The following is an 18354-nucleotide window of genomic DNA, read 5'->3' on the forward strand; positions in this document are numbered from 1 at the left end:
GACTGGCGACCTGTCCAGGGTGTACCCTGCCTCTCGCCCGTAGCCAGTTGGGATAGGCTCCAGCACCCCCGTGACCCCGCACTAGGGAGTAAGCGGTTCATAAAATGGATGGATGGATGGATGGATGGATATTCAAAACCTGCTTTTTAGCTTCAGGAGACCGTCTTTCTTTTTTTTTACGCATTAGGCTCACGTAGTAGGGCTGGAAGGTGAATGAGCACTTACTGTTTTTTCTAACAGAAGGTAAGTTGCCCATTTTCCTCAAGGAAATAAAATATTTATCACTTCATTGTCTGAAGTCAGAACAGTTTTCACCTAAAATGCATCCTCATTTCTACAACTTCTACAGTCTGACGTGATTTAAACTACTGATCAACATCTGGACCCTGTGTATGTGAGTTAAGAGTTTCTAATTTTATGGTTTTTCAAATATTTAATTTTTGGGTTATTTTCAAACATAAAACTTATGGTTTGGTTTGGTTAATGTGTCTGTTTCAGTGGAAGAAAAAAACTTTCCTATCGCTTACTCTCTGGTTGTGCATAAATATCCATGGATGGTAGAGAGACTGATCAGAGCCACGTACTCACCCAATAACATCTACTGCATCCACTACGATCTGAAGTCTTCAGCTCAGTTCAAAGCAGCTATGGAAGGTCTGGCTCAGTGTTTGCCCAATGTCTTCATCGCCTCCATGCTGGAGGACGTCGTCTATGCTGGTTTCACTCGGTTAAAAGCCGATTTGAACTGTCTGTCGGACCTTCTGCAGTCAGAAGTGAAGTGGAAGTACGTCATCAACCTTTGTGGTCAAGATTTCCCCCTCAGGCCCAACAATGAGCTGGTTTCAGAATTAAAGAAGCTGAATGGTTCTAATATGTTGGAGACATACAGGCCACCTCAGTTTAAGAAGGACAGGTACGGTTTTCACTACGAGGTGAAAGATGCTGATGCTGACTTTGAATATAGAAAAAACCCAGTCCAAACAAATGAGAAAAAGGCCCCACCACCACACAACACGGTGATGTTCACTGGCAGCGCCTATTTTGTCCTGTCACGAGACTTTGTTCTGCACATAAACTCCTCAGTTGTAGTCAAAGACTTATTAGCTTTGTCAGAGGACTCCTTTTCCCCAGATGAACACTTCTGGGCCACGATTGTCCGACTGCCTGGTGTACCTGGAGAGGTGCCCAGATCCCACCCCGACATCACCGACATGATGAGCAGAACCAGACTGGCAAAATGGTTGTTACTGGAGGGGAACCTGTACCCACCATGTACAGGAGTATATGTGCGTGGTGTTTGTATTTATGGTGCAGCAGAGATTTGTTGGTTACTCAACTATGGTCACTGGTTTGCTAACAAGTTTGACACCAGTGTGGACCCCATCGCTGTTCAGTGCCTTGAGGAGAAGCTGGAGGAAAGAAAAAAATCTTTTTTAGTTAGTAGCATCTCTGAAATGGTCTGATTTGGAAGTGGTTGAAATGAAATAAAATGAAATGGTTTTATCATGTTTTATCATTTAAAAATTCCTACTTTGGTTCTATGTTATTGTCAGTGTTATGGTTATGGTGTAAGTTGTGCTAAATATTTGACCAGTATTAAAAATATTTTGTTCTATGCAGTTCTTGGAAATGGGTGGAAGATAGGGGCAAACGTAACCTCACTAAGCAAGACAGACAAGTTTAACCCAGTTCAGATGTAAGATATACACTTAAACTGCATCAAGCTTGTGTTGAAAACGCAGAGCCCCTTTTACATTAAGCACATTGAAATGTTTCTTATTATTGTTTTATTCTCTGCCTGACTAATTATTCTAACAAGTCTGCAACATAATAAAAATGTTGTAAAAAAACTTAAAGAAATAAATTATATGACAATTGTCCAGGGTTTGTTTGTTATACTGTAGGTAGGTGATTTTCTAAAACCTAATTCCCTACACACACATATTTGCTGTTTGATCACAGAATCAAGTTTCCCTCATTGAAAGTCTGAACATTTTTCAAATAAACTCTTTCTTGGGCTGGCTACCCGTTAAGGATTTATTATTTTCTGGATGATTATACCATGTGTTTACATGTGTCTACTGCATATATTTAAGAGCATAGATTTTAATAACTGTATTCTGGGTTTAAATCCCATTTACTTCTCATAAAACTAAATGGGAGGGGCGGTGTAGTGTTTTTTCATTTTATTTAGGGATTTAACACTAAAGCTATTGTGACTTTTAAACTTTTCATTAGCCGTTAACATAATAACTTAGTTAACCTAGATTATGTAGGGCAATGCCTCAGTTCTGTGAGAAGCAGTAAGAAGATTAGAAATGAACAGTGTAACTTTTTAGAGCAATGGACGGTGACGTTACCAACATCAGCTAACTGAAATCTTGTAAACATGCTATTTAAAAGGGGTACAGTGAAGAATCATTAGCTATAATGTATCGTATGTTGTTCTAATTCATTTAACATTAATTTTATAATTAATTTTGGTTCCAGTGATAACATTGTGATATTGTTGGCAAAACTTGTCAGGCTAGGGCGGAAAGCGGACCCACATGCACAGTGCAAGGACACAAAATAGATGGGAAAAAAATCAAAGTTCGATACTCTCACAAACACTTGACATTACTTTCCACCGACTAATGCTGACTACCAGCATTACCAGTAATAGAGGAAACAGACTGTCAGCAGGTCAGACCACAGGGCTCAGTAGAAGAAGTACGGCTGTCGTGGAAATTAGTAATAAAGCCGGATGACAGTTGTCTTTTGTTTGATTTATTAAAAAAAAATAAAGTAAAATATAAATAATGGGGAAAGCAAATCAAAAACCACAAACGACACCATCTCATCACTGTCGCCGTTTGTGTGGAGATGTTTAGATTCTCACACCTGCATCACTGGCGTCTGACTATCAGAGAGGAAGAAACGTCTCAACAGACAGAGACACAACCCCTGGCCTTGGGTTTGAGAGCTAGAGTCCAGAGTCTATCAGGCAGTGACAACCATTGAACAGTGTAGGTAAAATGTCAAATACATAAAACAGAAGTAAGACAAAACATATTCATTGCAGAATACAAGTCATAACTCATAATAACTGCATAGAATAAGGAAGAAACAATTTTTCTATTACACAGCCCAAACTGCGTTTTTCAGAATGAAGAATAAGTTCTTACTCTTTGCTGTAGATTATTCTACAATCATGCTTGTGTTCTACAATCTTCAGAGTAATAATCTAATCTTTCCTATTATTAAAAGAAAAACAGATGATGAACTTAGAGTAAACAAAACAAAAGCGCCTCTAGTGGTGCAAAGGGCCAATTGCCACACACAGTGTTGACCCATTCTGCCACAGCTCAATGCACACTTTGTACCGTAGCGGATTTAAATGAAGAGTTCAATATGAATGCATTAATATGAATCAATTATTAAGGTTGTGTGTGGGCAACTCAGTCCAAGTCCCCTGTGTTCCTGAAACTGAAGGTGTGTGGGCGCTCTGTCTGCTGGGTTTCTTCTCACCATTTGCTTGACTGGGTGCAGCGTCCAGGCTTCTCTTATCGCCTTGTCTTTCATAAGTGCCATTGTTCTTGCGCCAACGTCTGCCTCACTCTTTAGGTGAACAATGTTATTTTACAGTTTACTAACTTTAGGACACTACACTGATACACAGACGTTATCTTAGTTTTTTTTTTTTTTTTTTTTTACAACGCAAAAGTGTTTAATGGGTAAAAATCTCTTGTTTAATGCTTGATTTAATAAAATCAAACTGAAACCTGTGATGCCTGCTACAGCTGAGACTGGACCCACCATGCAAATACATGTTCACTCTGTCCTGATGGAGGAGGCGAAATCTGAATTCTGATGGAATTATCAACAAGGATTTGATTAAACCTAAAACAAAAAAAAGAACCTTTACCTAAATTCATGACACATGCACAGGCTGAATTCAATTTGTGGTTAACCAGGCGTGACTCGATCACACCCACCATCACTGCGGTTGTCTGATGTGGAGGGAAAACTTAAAGGACGCAACATTAGCATCATGCTCAATCAGTTTGGTTTCAGAACAAAGGAGCAGAGCTGTGCAGCGTTGTGCTGTACAGTGTGTGCGTCCTATTACCAGAGTAACTAACAGGTTAAGAAGAGTAATGGTGTCTGAGAGCACAAATCCAAACTGAACACGGGCTCTTAGCTGTATTTACTGCTGTCATTCAATAATTTACTATATATGAACTTTAATTTTTCCAGTGAGGGATTAATAATCTCTGCATTTGAACCAGTCCTCTGGTGGAAGCGAGTGTGAAGCACCGTGATCAAGGACACACCTGGGACCAGAAGCAGCGCTTGACAAGGAGCACTTTGCACTTTATCTAATACTGTAGTATTACTATTATTGTTAATAGTAATTCATTATTAACAATAGTATTCTTATTTAACACAGGAGCACAGGGGGTTCATCTCTGACTTTGTGAGCTGGTGTGAGAACAACCACCTGATCCTTAACACTGGAAAAACAGAGGAGTTAGTGCTCAACTTCAGATGTTCCCCTCCACCACACACACACACACCAGTGAACAACCAGGGCTCAGACAGTGAGACTGTGAACACAGTTACTGAAAATCATTTGTGTTGTTAAACAATGAGTTTGGTCTGTGTTCACAGAGTCGTGATCACACTAATGAAGTGGTGTTGTTGACTTTGCTATAGTCCTGTTTAGAAAAGATATAAAGTCCTAGTTTAAGGTTAAAGACCCTGATAACCCCGTCTCCTCCTCAAACTTAAACACGTCTTCACAGCCAACATCACCTTTAAATCCAGCTTTGGTTTGTTTCCTTTCAGGATCTCTGTCATCCTGTTGCATTGCTGCTTCCTCATTATTCTGCTGCTTCAACTTTCCTGGCTTCCTGTAAACAGAGAGGGGGCGGAGCCTCAGTGATCACGTGAATTATAGGAACTCGGTGTGTTCAGTCTCCATTTTAAGAGAACTGCGCAGGAGGAGGAAAAGTTAAATAAACACCAAGAAGAAGAAACGTTGAGGAGGTGAGTGTTTAATAACGTTACTCTTACTGCGTCTGTTTGTTGATGTAGAGGAAGAAGAGACACGATCCACTTCTGTCAAACGAACACTGACAAGAACCGGATGTGAGGAGTTGCTCGTGTGGTTCTGGTTGTTATTTGTCCTGGTTCTGGTTCTGAGCTCACAGTCAGTGGTACTGACTACTCAGACTGACTGAGGTCCAGAAATGTGCTGGTTTTCTGCTTTGAGTTTTTTCTGTATGTTTTCTTTTCTTTGGCATTTTAGTGTTCTTTTTAATAACTTCAAGGAAATCACTAGTGACAAAATGCCCGCTGCTGGTGGACTCTGCAGGCCGTCGGTCAGCACATCCACCACAAACCTCACAATTCCAAAATCTCTACCCTACTTAGCAAAAAAACATATTTTTAAACTCTCTTTTCTTCAGTCACCAAATTTCGCGCGCGCCCAGTCTCCTTGCTGCTGTCCCTCCACACTAGGACTGAGGAGCTCTGCTCGTAAAATGATCCAACCTGTAAAATGTCAGGTATAAAAAATATTCTGTTACACTCTCAGTTTTTCTCTTGTTGTAGTAACGTGTTAAGACTCAAAGCCTCTGAACCAGCGACGGATCATCTCTAGTGATGGGTCCGTTGACAGACTGGTCACACGTTAAATTGTGTGTATTATGTACAAGACAACGCATCTGCAATCTGTTCAAAGTGATGTATCCAAGGCAAGGGAAGGCTTTATATATTGTATAAATAAACATTTACTGCAGGAGGAATATCTTTTATAAGACTTTCTGTATAACTAACACGGGGTGCTGTGAATGTCCTGATGCGTTTTCTTGTACATAATACACACAATTTAACGTGGGACCAGTCTGTCAACCTGTGTCACATCTGAATCCAGGCGTAAACAGTTACTGGCTCCTCCTCTTCCTCTCAACGTTGAAAGTGACTGTGACTCGTTCACCAAAACACGACAAAAAAGACGAGTTAAACATGTGTTCTGACCACGCAGTAACAACGGACAAGGCTGCTGTAACGAGAACAGGTGCTGACACCAATTTATCAAATGTAGACGTCTTATAAAACCCGTTAGATTTAACGTAACACCAAGAAACAGCGGTCACAAGACAATCTGACTTCCACCGTCTACATTTGTGTTAGATACATATTGGGAGAAAAGTTTCATAGCGATCTCTCGGTGGCCCAGTGGTTAAGACCGTGGCTTCGAGCGCTTTTGCTGCAGTGGCAGCGGGATCGAATCCCGTTATAAGTTATGTTTTTTGCTAATGCCACGGAATATTTGAGATTTTTCTTATAGGCGAAGCTAAGCAAACAACACTCCGAAGACAGGACGCAGAGCTTCAACATTTCATATTTTATTGCCAAAAGATCGTAGCAATTAGCAGAAGAATCATTCAGCCCTTATTTCCTTTGAGCAAATTCAGTATCTACAACACGAACAGCGATCACACTGCGTCAGATTACGCACTGTAAAAATGTAAGGACTGTTCCGAACGTGTACAGAGGACAAAACATTGAGAAAACATTGTCAAGGCATCGACGAGGACAGCTAACCCGCTTTTCTCTGCTTCAAACATCTGCCGTAACTAAGAGCAACCAGTGCGGCATTCGGAAGTCGGTCACCAGTTAAACTGGAAACGAGTTAAACTCGAACACCGGCAACACCGATGCGTCGAGCTCTTAGAGGGAAACACTGTGTCGGTGCGCGTATTGCGTGGGAAAAGCACGTGACCGATACAGTTCCTGTATCAGTCACTGTCTGACGCGCCAGACTGTGTTTATAAGGAAGTGCATGTGTGGGGATGCATCTGCCGAAAGGAATCCCTGAGCGTTCATCGTCAAATTCATCTATAATTCCTCTCATATCGGAAAATAAGGTGTCTTTTTTGATTTAATTTTATAATAAAGTGAAAGTGTATTAATAAAATAATTAATTAATTTTAAAAAGTTTTCACTTGATCTATCTGAATTCAGATTAATTTCAAAGTGACTCTTAGTTTACTAATAACAGTATTTTATGCAGGTTAAATGTCACATTTGTTCGACAGAACTTTCCTATTTAAACAAAACCACCTCAGTGTGTTGACCCCAGCAACACTTCTAGACCCCAGATTTAAATCACCCTGGTTCCTCCAAGTGCAATGAGGGCATCAATAGACTGCAGTCAGAAAAGCAGCTGTCTACTTCAGGCATGTTATTCAGCATTATTTGTTTCTTGTTGTTTGGAAATCATGTACTAAATTGCCAGTTTGTTGTTTCTAGATAACCTTTGGCAAGATCTCCTCATTGCAGTGGGCAGGCAGACCAAATGTGTTTTAAAAAAAGGCATCATCATTCACAACATGTTAACTTAGACTGTCATGTTATGATACATGTCCACTGTATCAACTGTATCTAAAAATATCAATTTTAAATTGAAATGAAATAATACTATATAACATACAATGGCTTAAATTATATTATTGTATATATTAAGACACAAAATCAGTGTCAGCTGAGTCTGTCAACTAGGCTGCCTGTAGGGAGTTTTGATGTCCAGCAGGTGTCAGTATTCAGTGACACAGTATCGACACAGTATCAATACAGTTTTGCAATGTGTCGAAACGTTTCATGACGCCTCATCTACCCATCACTAATCATCTCCTGTTTCAGCCTCATTGACTCCTGTGACGTCAGACAGACTCTGAGCAGCTAAAAGCAGCCTGTGAACACAATGGCTGTATTTAAAGAGCTTCACTGTCTGATACTGTTTGTCACATTATAGAAAACTGTAGAGAAGCAAAGTGTTCAACATGAGTCAGTGACTCTAAAACCACAACATGAAACTCCTGTTAAACAAAGATACAACGTCAGTGTGTGAGACTCTGGACTCCGATTCATTTTAATGCGAGTCACAGCAGGTGTTTAGCTCTGGATCTGTGTCTTTTTTAGAAGATGAGTGTTTATGTAGAGGAAGAGGACAGAGCAGAGTCTCCAAGATCCAGATGTGTGTCTATGAAGAATGACTGGTCCAGATGTGAGCCTCCATCATTCAGTCCTGAACCTGGAGCCTCTGACACAAAGTAAGAACTGATCCAGACTCACTGATATGAATCATTGTTAGTTTATTATCTGATCTTATAAACTGACTGTATGAATTTCCAGGATGTTCATGTTGATGTGGATCAACTTCATGTGTGTAGAGGTGATCGTTAAAACGAACAATGAAATGACTGCTGACACACAGAGAACTGATTGGTCTCAGTGTCTCTGACAGCTGTCAACAGTCGGAATCTGATCTGAGAACTGATCCAAAGTGTGAAATGTCCTGATGATCTGCAGCAGCAGTAGTTTGTGTCTAGAGCCACAGAAATGACTTTGATCAGAGAATTGATCAGTGACTGATGTGATATGAATGAAAACATGTGTTTACAGAGGTCAGAATCAGAGACAAAGAGCAGAACCTCCAGGACCCAGCTGTCTGTCTATGAAGAGTAACAGGTCCAAAGAAGAGCCTATTAACTTCAGTAATGAACCTGGAGCCTCAGACACAAAGTAAGAGACAGTTTCTACTGAACTGACCTGATGGAGGATGAAGACAAAATGTGCTGTTCATAGATTTCTGTTGATGATGCAGAGATTGAGAAGGATCTTAGTTTGGGTTTTCTATCCTCCAACTCCTGATGGATGTTCTGTAGTGAAACACCTCAGAACCTCCACATTGGAATTTTGTCACTATAAACATTTGAACTGTTCAGAGTCTGAAAGCTCTGACTCATTAGTAAGTGGAGCTTTGAGTTCAGGGTTTGTCACGTTGTTCCTACAGGTCCAGAACTAACAAGCCGTTTTAACCTTAGGCTCGGCTGTATAACAGTAGAGGACAGAAGCTGCTCTGTATAGTCTATGCTTCTACTGTGAAGGAACTACAGCAAGTGCTGAGTGTGTATGAATCCCAGCAGATCATTAAATGTGAGACAGGAAAAGCAGCTGATTAGTGTTTATGCAGCAGGAGAGTTGAAGCCAGAGGAACCAGACTATTGCTGAGTTCAGACAGAGCAGTAGGTCACGTTTCCTGGTCTCTGGACCATCTGAGCTTCTACAGTGTTGGACTCATCAGTTTGGTTCTGAACTAATGTGTTGACAGAGAAAAGAAGAGGAGTCGTGTTCCTGTGGAGGAGCAGCCGTCCTGCTGTGATGTGTGTCAGGAGGTTCTGAAGGATCCAGTCAGAATCAACTGTGGACACTGGTTCTGCAGACAGTGCATCAACTCATACTGGGACCAGTCTGCACCATCAGGAGACTCCTCCTGTCCCCGGTGTGGGAAACGACCCAGAACCGTCCAAAGTAAGACTAAACATGTGTCTGATATCATTGTTTTAACAAGACTGACGTTAATGCAGTCACAGTTTGTTCTGTTAACTTTCTCACATTTTCTCAATGATTGAATTATTTGTGAAGCATAAAACGAACAAGTGGGTTTTGTAGTTCAGTCTCAATTGTGTCTTCTTTTTTCAGCAGATGTTGCTCTGCAGAAGGCTTTAGGTGAACATAAGCTCAGTCTGAGGAGCAGATGTGAACGTGTGACTGAAGGAGGTGAAACAGGAAGTGGAGTCCTCCTCACCAGCATCTACACTGAGCTCTACATCACAGAGGGACAGAGTGAAGAGGTGAACACCCAACATGAGGTGAGGCAGCTGGAGACAGCTTCCAAGAAGAAGACCCTGCATGAGGCTCCCATCAAGGTCCACGACATCTTTAAAGCTTCCTCTGACCCACACGGACCCATCAGACTGGTTCTGACCAACGGCGTCGCTGGCGTTGGAAAAACCTTCTCGGTGCAGAAGTTCACTCTGGACTGGGCCGAGGGCCGAGAAAACCCAGACGTCAGTGTTCTGGTTCTGCTGTCGTTCAGGGAGCTGAACCTGATCAGAGATCAGCAGCACAGTCTTCTCACGCTGCTCCATGTTTTCCATCCAACGCTCCAGAAGGTCCCAGCAGAGCAGCTCGCTGTCCTGAAGCTTCTGTTCATCTTTGACGGCCTGGATGAAAGCAGACTCTCACTGGACTTCAGCCACAGGGAGCTGGTGTCTGACGTCACACACAAGTCATCGGTCAACGTGCTGCTGACCAACCTCATCCAGGGGAACCTGCTTCCCTCGGCTCTGGTCTGGATCACTTCCCGACCCGCAGCGGCCCATCAGATCCCTCCTACGTGTGTGGACAGGGTCACAGAAGTACGAGGCTTCACCGACGCCCAGAAGGACGAGTACTTCAGGAGGAGATCCAGCCACGAGCAGCTGTCCAGCAGAATCATCTCACACGTCAAGACGTCCAGGAGCCTCCACATCATGTGTCAGATCCCAGTGTTCTGCTGGATCACTGCTACGGTTCTGGAGCACATGTTGACTACAGAGCAGAGAGGAGAGCTGCCCACGACCCTGACGGACCTGTACTCACACTTCCTGCTGGTCCTGACCAAGAGGAAGAGGAACAAGTACCATGAGGGACATGAGACCAGTCCACAGGAGCTGACGAAGGCTGACAGGGAAGTTCTCCTGAAGCTGGGGAGGCTGGCGTTCAAACATCTGGAGGAAGGAACCATCATGTTCTACCAAGAAGACCTGGAGCAGTGTGGTCTAGACGCCACAGAGGCCTTGGTTCACTCAGGAGTCTGTACTGAGATCTTCAAGAGAGAGAGTGTGATCTTCCAGAAAACAGTCTACTGCTTTGTTCATCTGAGCGTTCAGGAGTTTCTGGCTGCTGTTCACATGATGCACTGTTACACCAACGAAAAGATGGAGGAACTGGAGAACTTCATTAAATATTCTCGTAATTTGTCTCTGAGTCACTTTGTGAGTACAACCATGTATAAATCCCTCCAGAGTACAAGTGGCCACCTGGACCTGTTTGTTCGCTTCCTTCATGGCCTCTGTCTGGAGTCCAACCAGAGAATCTTAGGAGGTTTGCTGGGTCACACAGAGAACAGTCCAGAAACCATCCAGACAATCATCAACAACCTGAAGAAGATGAACAGTGATAGAATCTCTCCAGACAGAAGCATCAACATCTTCCACTGTCTGATGGAGATGAACGACCACTCAGTCCATCAGCAGATCCAAGAGTTCCTGAAGTCAGAGAACAGATCAGAGAGACTCTCTGAGATCCAGTGCTCAGCTCTGGCCTACATGCTGCAGATTTCAGAGGAGGTTCTGGATGAGTTGGACCTGAACCAGTACAACACATCATTGGAGGGACGACAGAGACTGATCCCAGCTGTGAGGAACTGCAGAAAGGCTCAGTAAGTCCTACGTTAATTTGCTATTAAAATTCTACAGCAACATGAGGCTGAAGCCTCAGTGTTAATAAGAAATACTTCACACATAGAATCTAAAAGTTCACAGAGGGAAAACATCAACTACTGGTTCCTAGAAAACGTCTTTGTTGTTTTTAGGAGCTGGTCTTCACTACTTGAATTCCTTCTTAAGTTGAATTTTTTTTGGATTCTCACTTTTGAGAACAGCTAGATAATACAGTGTGACGAGTCTTTAATCTTCTCAATGCAAAAGCTTCAGGATTTTTTGATTCATACTCTCTACTTGATGCATACTCTTACTCTTTTCTAATGGTCCTACGATGTTCATGCAATGCAGGAAAAGGGCGTGTTGATGGGCATACTAATGAGAGAAGCCCTTTCCTGTTTGGGAATGTTAACTGGCACTCAGGACAAGACTGATAGTACTTTACCATGTCAGCATCTTGCTGGGGCCAGTAAAACCAGGAAATCTTCCATGAGAATGGTTTTGCTTGTCCTAAATGTAGCAGAGTTAAATTAATAATTTAATATTAATGCAGAAACATTAATATTCCTTGAAGTTGGGAAGTTAATCAAGTTAAACACCAGGTTTCGATGTGATGGTTGAGATCAACTGAGCTACAGCTGCTTTAGCATCCACATTCATTAAGTCACTTCACATTTATAGACTTTATATTTTCTGTCATCACAGACTTTCTGGCTGTGGACTTAAAAAGACTCACTGTGAAGTTGTGGCCTCAGCTCTGAAGTCCAACCCATCACATCTGACACATCTGGACCTGAGTCACAACAACCTGCAGGACTCAGTGAAGGTTCTGTGTACTGGACTGAAGAGTCCTCACTGTCGACTGGAGACTCTGAGGTCAGTGTTTTTACTGGTTCATGTTTTTCAGCTCATCACTTCAAACATCTCCACTTGAACGCAAAAAAAAAGGTTAATATGTGTCAAAAACATGCAGGAATGATTGAGAGATGGTGTGGGTCTATAAAGTCTATGAAGCTCTAGAACAGAGGTTTGTGACGTCTTTTCTCTTTAAATGTGACACAGCAGCAGAGGCTCAGAGTAAATCCTGTCTCCACATGTTTGAAGGATCTTTAGTGGCGTCTGATTCGTCTCCATCAACAGGCGACACTTCAACCTGTGTGTGATGCTTCCTGTCAGACAATGATGTCACTTTGTAGAGACACAAGCAGGAAACAGGAGCATGAATATGAGGCTGCAGACATGTTGCTACAGAGGGTTCTAGGTTCCATGTAGGACCAGAGGAGAGAACATCCATCTGACTGGGATCAGTTCTAAAGATGATTCACTTGATCAATAATGCTTAGTTTGGAGTTTGATCCAAACATTAGTCTGAAGATTTTCCATCACACGACACAGAATATTTCAGATTTAGAGAGAAGACGATGAATAAAAGGAACCAGATGAAGTCTTTGATCCAACACGTCTGGTTTTCTACTGGTTCTAGCAGCAGCTTGTGGATCAGTGCTGACATCAATAGATGTATAAATGTTGTGCTGACATGTAGTTGATGTGTAGAAGCTGAGATCATGACGACACAACAAAACAAGCACAAAGTCACTCTGCTCATTTTAGACTAAACATCAGTGATCAGGACAAATCTGACTCATTATTAATGCTTTGATTCACATCTTTGTTTCTTTATTCAGATTGAGAGGCTGCAGGTTGTCAGAGATCAGCTATGATTCTCTGGTCTCAGCTCTGAAGTCCAACCCATCACATCTAAAACAACTGGACCTGAGTAACAACAACTTGCAGGATTCAGGAGTGAAGCATCTGTGTGGTTTTCTGGAGAGTTGTCAGTGTCGACTGAAGACTCTGAGGTCAGACTCTGTTTTAGTTCTGTGCGAAATTTATGTGATGTGAACTGAAGTTTATCATGAGGTCAAATCACCTTCAGGACTGATCACATTTAACTGTTCAATGACTGAAAGGAAGAAAGTAGCAAAGTCAATAAATGTTAACAATGGTTTAAACAGTGATTTAAATGCTTGATGATGTTTGATTGTAACCTGATGAACTAACTGAGACTAATTGATTACCCTTGTATAAAGCAGCTACAGAGAATCGGCTTGGAGTAAATAGAAGCAGGACAGACTCAGCAGGAGTTTCAGAACAGAACACACAACACTCAATAGCTGAGTGAAGTTCATTAATGATCATCAAACACCACAGACAGTGGATGTTTGATTAGAGGAGGAGCAGAGAAGAGGAAATGAATCCTAGAAGCGTCACAGAACCACCATTACCTGCAGCAGGAAGCACAGCTGTTCCAGAGGAGTGGAGAAGGTCAAAGGTCACTGACAGCTTGGATCCTATGGAGACACTTTGGTCCACACTAAAGCCTGTGTGGAGTCAGTGTCTCTGTTCTCTGCCGGTGACAACGCAAGAAGCCTGTGCAATGCGCATGCGTTCCTATAACTACGGAAAGTTCATTCGGAGGATCAATAAACTCTTTCGTTCAATGGCGTCCGTGCGTTTTAAACGAAATTTATTACCAGTATTATGTACCTTTGACAACACACAGTACTACGTTGATTTAAAGTAACTGCCTTGGTTTTCCTCCCTAAAATTAACCTTTCGTCATAGTTTCAACATAATACAACAGTGTAATGCTAACAACACCCAAAGTTCATTTTTTGATCGTTTCAACTGAGTCTTTGTTTTCTGCTGTATCATCTTTGTTTTTTATTCAGACTGAGTGGCTGCAGTTTGTCAGAGATCAGCTGTGAATCTCTGGTCTCAGCTCTGAAGTCCAACCCGTCACATCTGACACAACTGGACCTGAGTAACAACAACCTGCAGGATTCAGGAGTGAAGCATCTGTGTGGTTTTCTAGAGAGTCGTCACTGTCGACTGGAGACTCTGAGGTCAGACTCCATGTTTTAGTTCTTTGTGAGAATAGTTAAATGTGTTCATGTTATTGACAGTTGTCTTCAGATGATTGTTGAGTTGAACATGTTCTCAGAGAGAGTGAGTGTGAGACACATGACAGAGCAGAATGAGAAATCTCTGCTCAGCAGAACCAAACTGTTGCTGCACCAACTTTCTCTTTAAATCACTACATGGTCTGAGAGGATGAAGCCACATCCAGGTGAATGACAGCATCTGTGCTGAGATCCACTAACCACACATTTAACATGTGATGAGAAAGTTCCTCCTCTGTCTCTGTCCAGTGTTTGAACACAGACACAGAGAAACTGGAGGTTGAAGCTTCGACCATTAAGAGCAGACGAGACCTTGAAGTTTGTTTATCAGAGTTTAGACAGGAACATTTCAGTCAGGATCATATTGTTAGTTCTGTCTCTATCAAGACGTCATGGAACAAATCAATGAATCACAATAAAGACACAAAGATGTTGTTTAGGACACAAAAAATCAATACCACACCATGAGACACCGAATGGTTTTATTTTCATCTTAACCTTTATCTTTCAGACTGAGTGTGTGTGACCTGTCAGAGAGAAGCTGTGAAGCTCTGTCCTCAGTTCTCAGCTCTCAGTCCTCTAGTCTGAGAGAACTGGACCTGAGTAACAACAACCTGCAGGATTCAGGAGTGAAGCTACTGTCTGTTGGACTGAAGAGTCCTCACTGTCGACTGGAGACTCTCAGGTCAGGATTCATGAAGCTAAAGATCGTCTAAGAAATGTGCACAACAGTCACACTCACATTGTCTGTAAAGTCCTTTAATGAGCTCAAACTACAGAACCAAGTTATTAAACAGGCAGGAAGTCTAAACTGTGGAGGATCAATAAACTCTTTACATTTCTGTGTAAACTCTTTAATCACATATATCAAATTATGAGATAAGATGTGAAATGATTTAAACTCCTGGTTGTTCACCAGGTTTGTCAGTGTCTGACTCCAGTTTCCAGACTCTCATTGTCACGTTGCTGATGATCAGATCACATTTCAAGAAGGAACCTATTAAACAGTTCTTAGTGTTTCTCTCCACCGTAGATGATCAAATGTGCCTCTAATCCAAACTGTAGTATGTAAGTGTGCTTTAACATTGTGTGTGTTCAGTCTGTCAGGCTGTCTGCTCTCAGAGGAAGCTTGTGTCTCTCTGGCCTCAGCTCTGAGCTCCAACCCCTCCCATCTGAGAGAGCTGGACCTGAGCTACAATCATCCAGGAGACTCAGGAGTGGAGCTGCTGTCTGCTGGAGTCAAGGATCCACACTGGAGACTGGACACTCTCAGGTATGGACACAACTACACACAGTGTCTGATGGAGGAGCAAGTAGGGATGTGGAGCTTTATGAACTTAGAACCCAACCTTGGAGTGTGTGATAATAAACACATTCAGACTTTGCTTCCTGTGGTGTCACATTAGTTTGCTGGTGACAGAGTGAGACTGAAAGCAGGTGTCTGACACCAACAGTGATAAAGTAAAATAGAGAAGTCAAAGCTTTTCTCCACGTCACCTCCTGCTCCGTAGATTCCAAGATAAGGATCCAACTCCTTAGTTGTTGCTGAATGTCCATCCCTACATACAAGCCTCCATCTGAACACAATCCTACAACAATGTGTGTGTGAGAGCCATGTAATGTCCATGTCTGCATGTCTCTGACCCCCTCCTCCTTTCAGGGTGGAGCCTGGTGGAGTCCGATGGTTGACACCAGGTCTGAGCAAGTGTAAGTGTGTTTTTACTGAGATCAGCAACATTCAACCATCTTCAAACTGTCATGAGTCATCATCAAACTGATGATAGATCAATAACTGCAGCTGGATTGTGTCTTGTTCTCTCCATCAGATTTCTGTCAACTCACCATCGACACAAACACAGTGAAAGAGAACCTACAACTGTCTGACAACAACAGGAAGGTGACATGTGTGGAGGAGGATCATTCATATCCTGATCATCCAGACAGATTTGACTACTGGCCTCAGCTGCTGTGTAGTAATGGTCTGACTGGTCGCTGTCACTGGGAGGTTGAGTGGAGAGGAGATGTTGATATATCAGTGAGTTACAGAGGAATCAGAAGAAAAGGCCGCAGTTATGATTGTTGGTTTGGATGCAATGATCAGTCCTGGAGTCTGATCTGCTCTAATGTTGGTTACTCTGTCAGACACAATAACATAAGAACATCCATCTCCTCCTCTGTGTCTGAACGAGTATCAGTGTATGTGGACTGTCCTGCTGGTTCTCTGTCCTTCTACAGAGTCTCCTCTGACAAACAGATCCACCTTCACACCTTCAACACCACATTCACTGAACCTCTTTATCCTGGGTTTGGGTTTGGGTTCTGGTCTCCTGGTTCCTCAGTGTCTCTGTGTGATGTGTCGCAATGACAGTTTGATCCTGTCAGAAATAGTTTAATCTGTTCGAGTCTGTCTTGTTTTCAGATTCATGTATTAAACCATTTTTTTTCTGAACCAGTTCTAAATGATTCCTTGTGAACTTCTTCTTCTTCCATCCTTTAAAGATGGAAGCTCTGATTATTCCAGGATCAAATGTTGATGACTTGTTGTGAAGTTGTTTTCCAGTGAATATCAGTATGTTTCAGTTCAACATGTGACAAACTGTGACATCAGAGAAGAATCAACTCATCTGAATTAGTGAGAGGCTTCTAGATGTTCACAGATGATTGTTGAATAAAACATTGAATGTTTCTGATAATTTTCTGTTCCTCTAGTAGAAGAAAGCGGCTCAGCCTCACATTAAAGTGCTTCATTTACCTTTAACAATAAATGATCACATGTTGTAATCACAGTATAGAAATGTCCATCACTTTGAACTTTTAATATATTATAACAATCATCTTGATGTAACATTAGTCATAATAGATTTAGAGTCACATGATGAACCTCCACATTCTGTATATACTGAAGTATTAATGTAATAAAATCTTACCACGTCTGGTTCAGAGTGTTTCTGATTCACTTTCCTCTGACACAGTTGAATCATTTCAGAAGTGTGTTCTTTTCTTTTTTTTTGTTCTGTCCAGCAGTTTAGCAAGCTGCATATATTACGCTGAATGCCATATTGTGATGGACAGCTTTAATTTAACAAGAGGAGTATATATATATATAATATATATATACTCTTCTTGATTTATGGTTTATTTAAAGGTTTATTTAGCTAATCCCAAATATGTGATGTGATGTAGCTGTGTTGGTGCGGTGCAACCAGCTGCTGAAGCCAAGCAGATCTGTTAAGTAAACAATCGGAGCAAAATGAATAAGAAGCAGGGATGTACCTTAGGCTAACACATTCATAACTAAACAACTTTTGTACTGTGGTTCACCTTGGAGAATAATACTAATACCAATAATAGTGTTAAGGTATGTGCACATACTCATACAAACATATACATATCATATACATACATATGTGCATTGTTATACATATCCCATACAACTTAATCAAAGTCGTGACATACAACACCACAAATTCCATATTCATACATTATTGATATTGGTAGTGATAAGTATCAGTAATACTTACAGTTGGATTTGGAAAGTGTCCCACTACAAGGTTAGTAAGGCTGTAGCTTGATATTATTCACCCAAAGGGTGAGGCAGACGTTCCAGGAGGGCAGGTGTTGCGACCCAAGCCGCCCACACAGAGCCCCCCAGGCAGAGCTGCAGCAGCCACAGAGACAGCACTCGAGGCCAGAGTGGGCCACCGTGGGTCAACGCTGTCCGCCCCATGAGAACCAGGGGCAAACACTCCCCCCGGCGGTAGGGTCGGCCTGAAAGAGTAGAGCCCGAGGACTCACGGTCCGTAGGGAGCCCGCCAGAAGATGCCCCCGCGCCCAGAGTGGGGCCCGCCCCCAGTCCACCACCCCCACATGGGCGGAGCGGGGCCGACCCCATCGGCCCGACCTCATCCCCTGGCACCACACCGGCCTGCAGCACAAGGCCAGCAATTGGTGGGGTCAGCAGAAAAGAGACCACCCAGGCAGACGATCATCGTACCCCGGGCGGAAAACCGGACCCCCCACACTCCAACAGCATCACACGCATACCAACTCACACAAACACAGACGCATACACC

At 42.4% G+C, this 18354-nt stretch overlaps 2 protein-coding genes and 1 pseudogene across 2 annotated transcripts; all 3 read left to right on the top strand.

The window, feature by feature from the left end:
• Positions 1-479: 479 nt before the first annotated feature.
• On the top strand, positions 480-1783 carry LOC114850877 (beta-1,3-galactosyl-O-glycosyl-glycoprotein beta-1,6-N-acetylglucosaminyltransferase 4-like; the record flags this gene model as incomplete). Its single annotated transcript, XM_029133716.2, has 1 exon — positions 480-1783. A coding segment is annotated over one exon (984 nt), but the record flags the coding sequence as incomplete, so codon positions are not given.
• Positions 1784-4670: 2887 nt separating this feature from the next.
• LOC114846250 (protein NLRC3-like) overlaps positions 4671-18354 on the top strand; it is a 77788-nt pseudogene continuing 64104 nt past the window's right edge.
• Positions 4942-17200, top strand: LOC114850855 (NLR family CARD domain-containing protein 3-like). The gene is made up of 13 exons (XM_055504145.1): positions 4942-5031; positions 5294-5366; positions 5454-5552; positions 7972-8102; positions 8455-8574; positions 9164-9363; positions 9535-11317; positions 12024-12194; positions 14051-14224; positions 14793-14966; positions 15381-15554; positions 15942-15988; positions 16108-17200. The coding sequence occupies exons 2-13, from the start codon at positions 5334-5336 to the stop codon at positions 16644-16646; spliced, it is 3645 nt and encodes a 1214-aa protein (XP_055360120.1). The 5' UTR covers positions 4942-5031; positions 5294-5333; the 3' UTR covers positions 16647-17200.

This window comes from Betta splendens, chromosome 19 (assembly GCF_900634795.4).
Source record: "Betta splendens chromosome 19, fBetSpl5.4, whole genome shotgun sequence".
Classification (NCBI taxonomy): domain Eukaryota; kingdom Metazoa; phylum Chordata; class Actinopteri; order Anabantiformes; family Osphronemidae; genus Betta; species Betta splendens.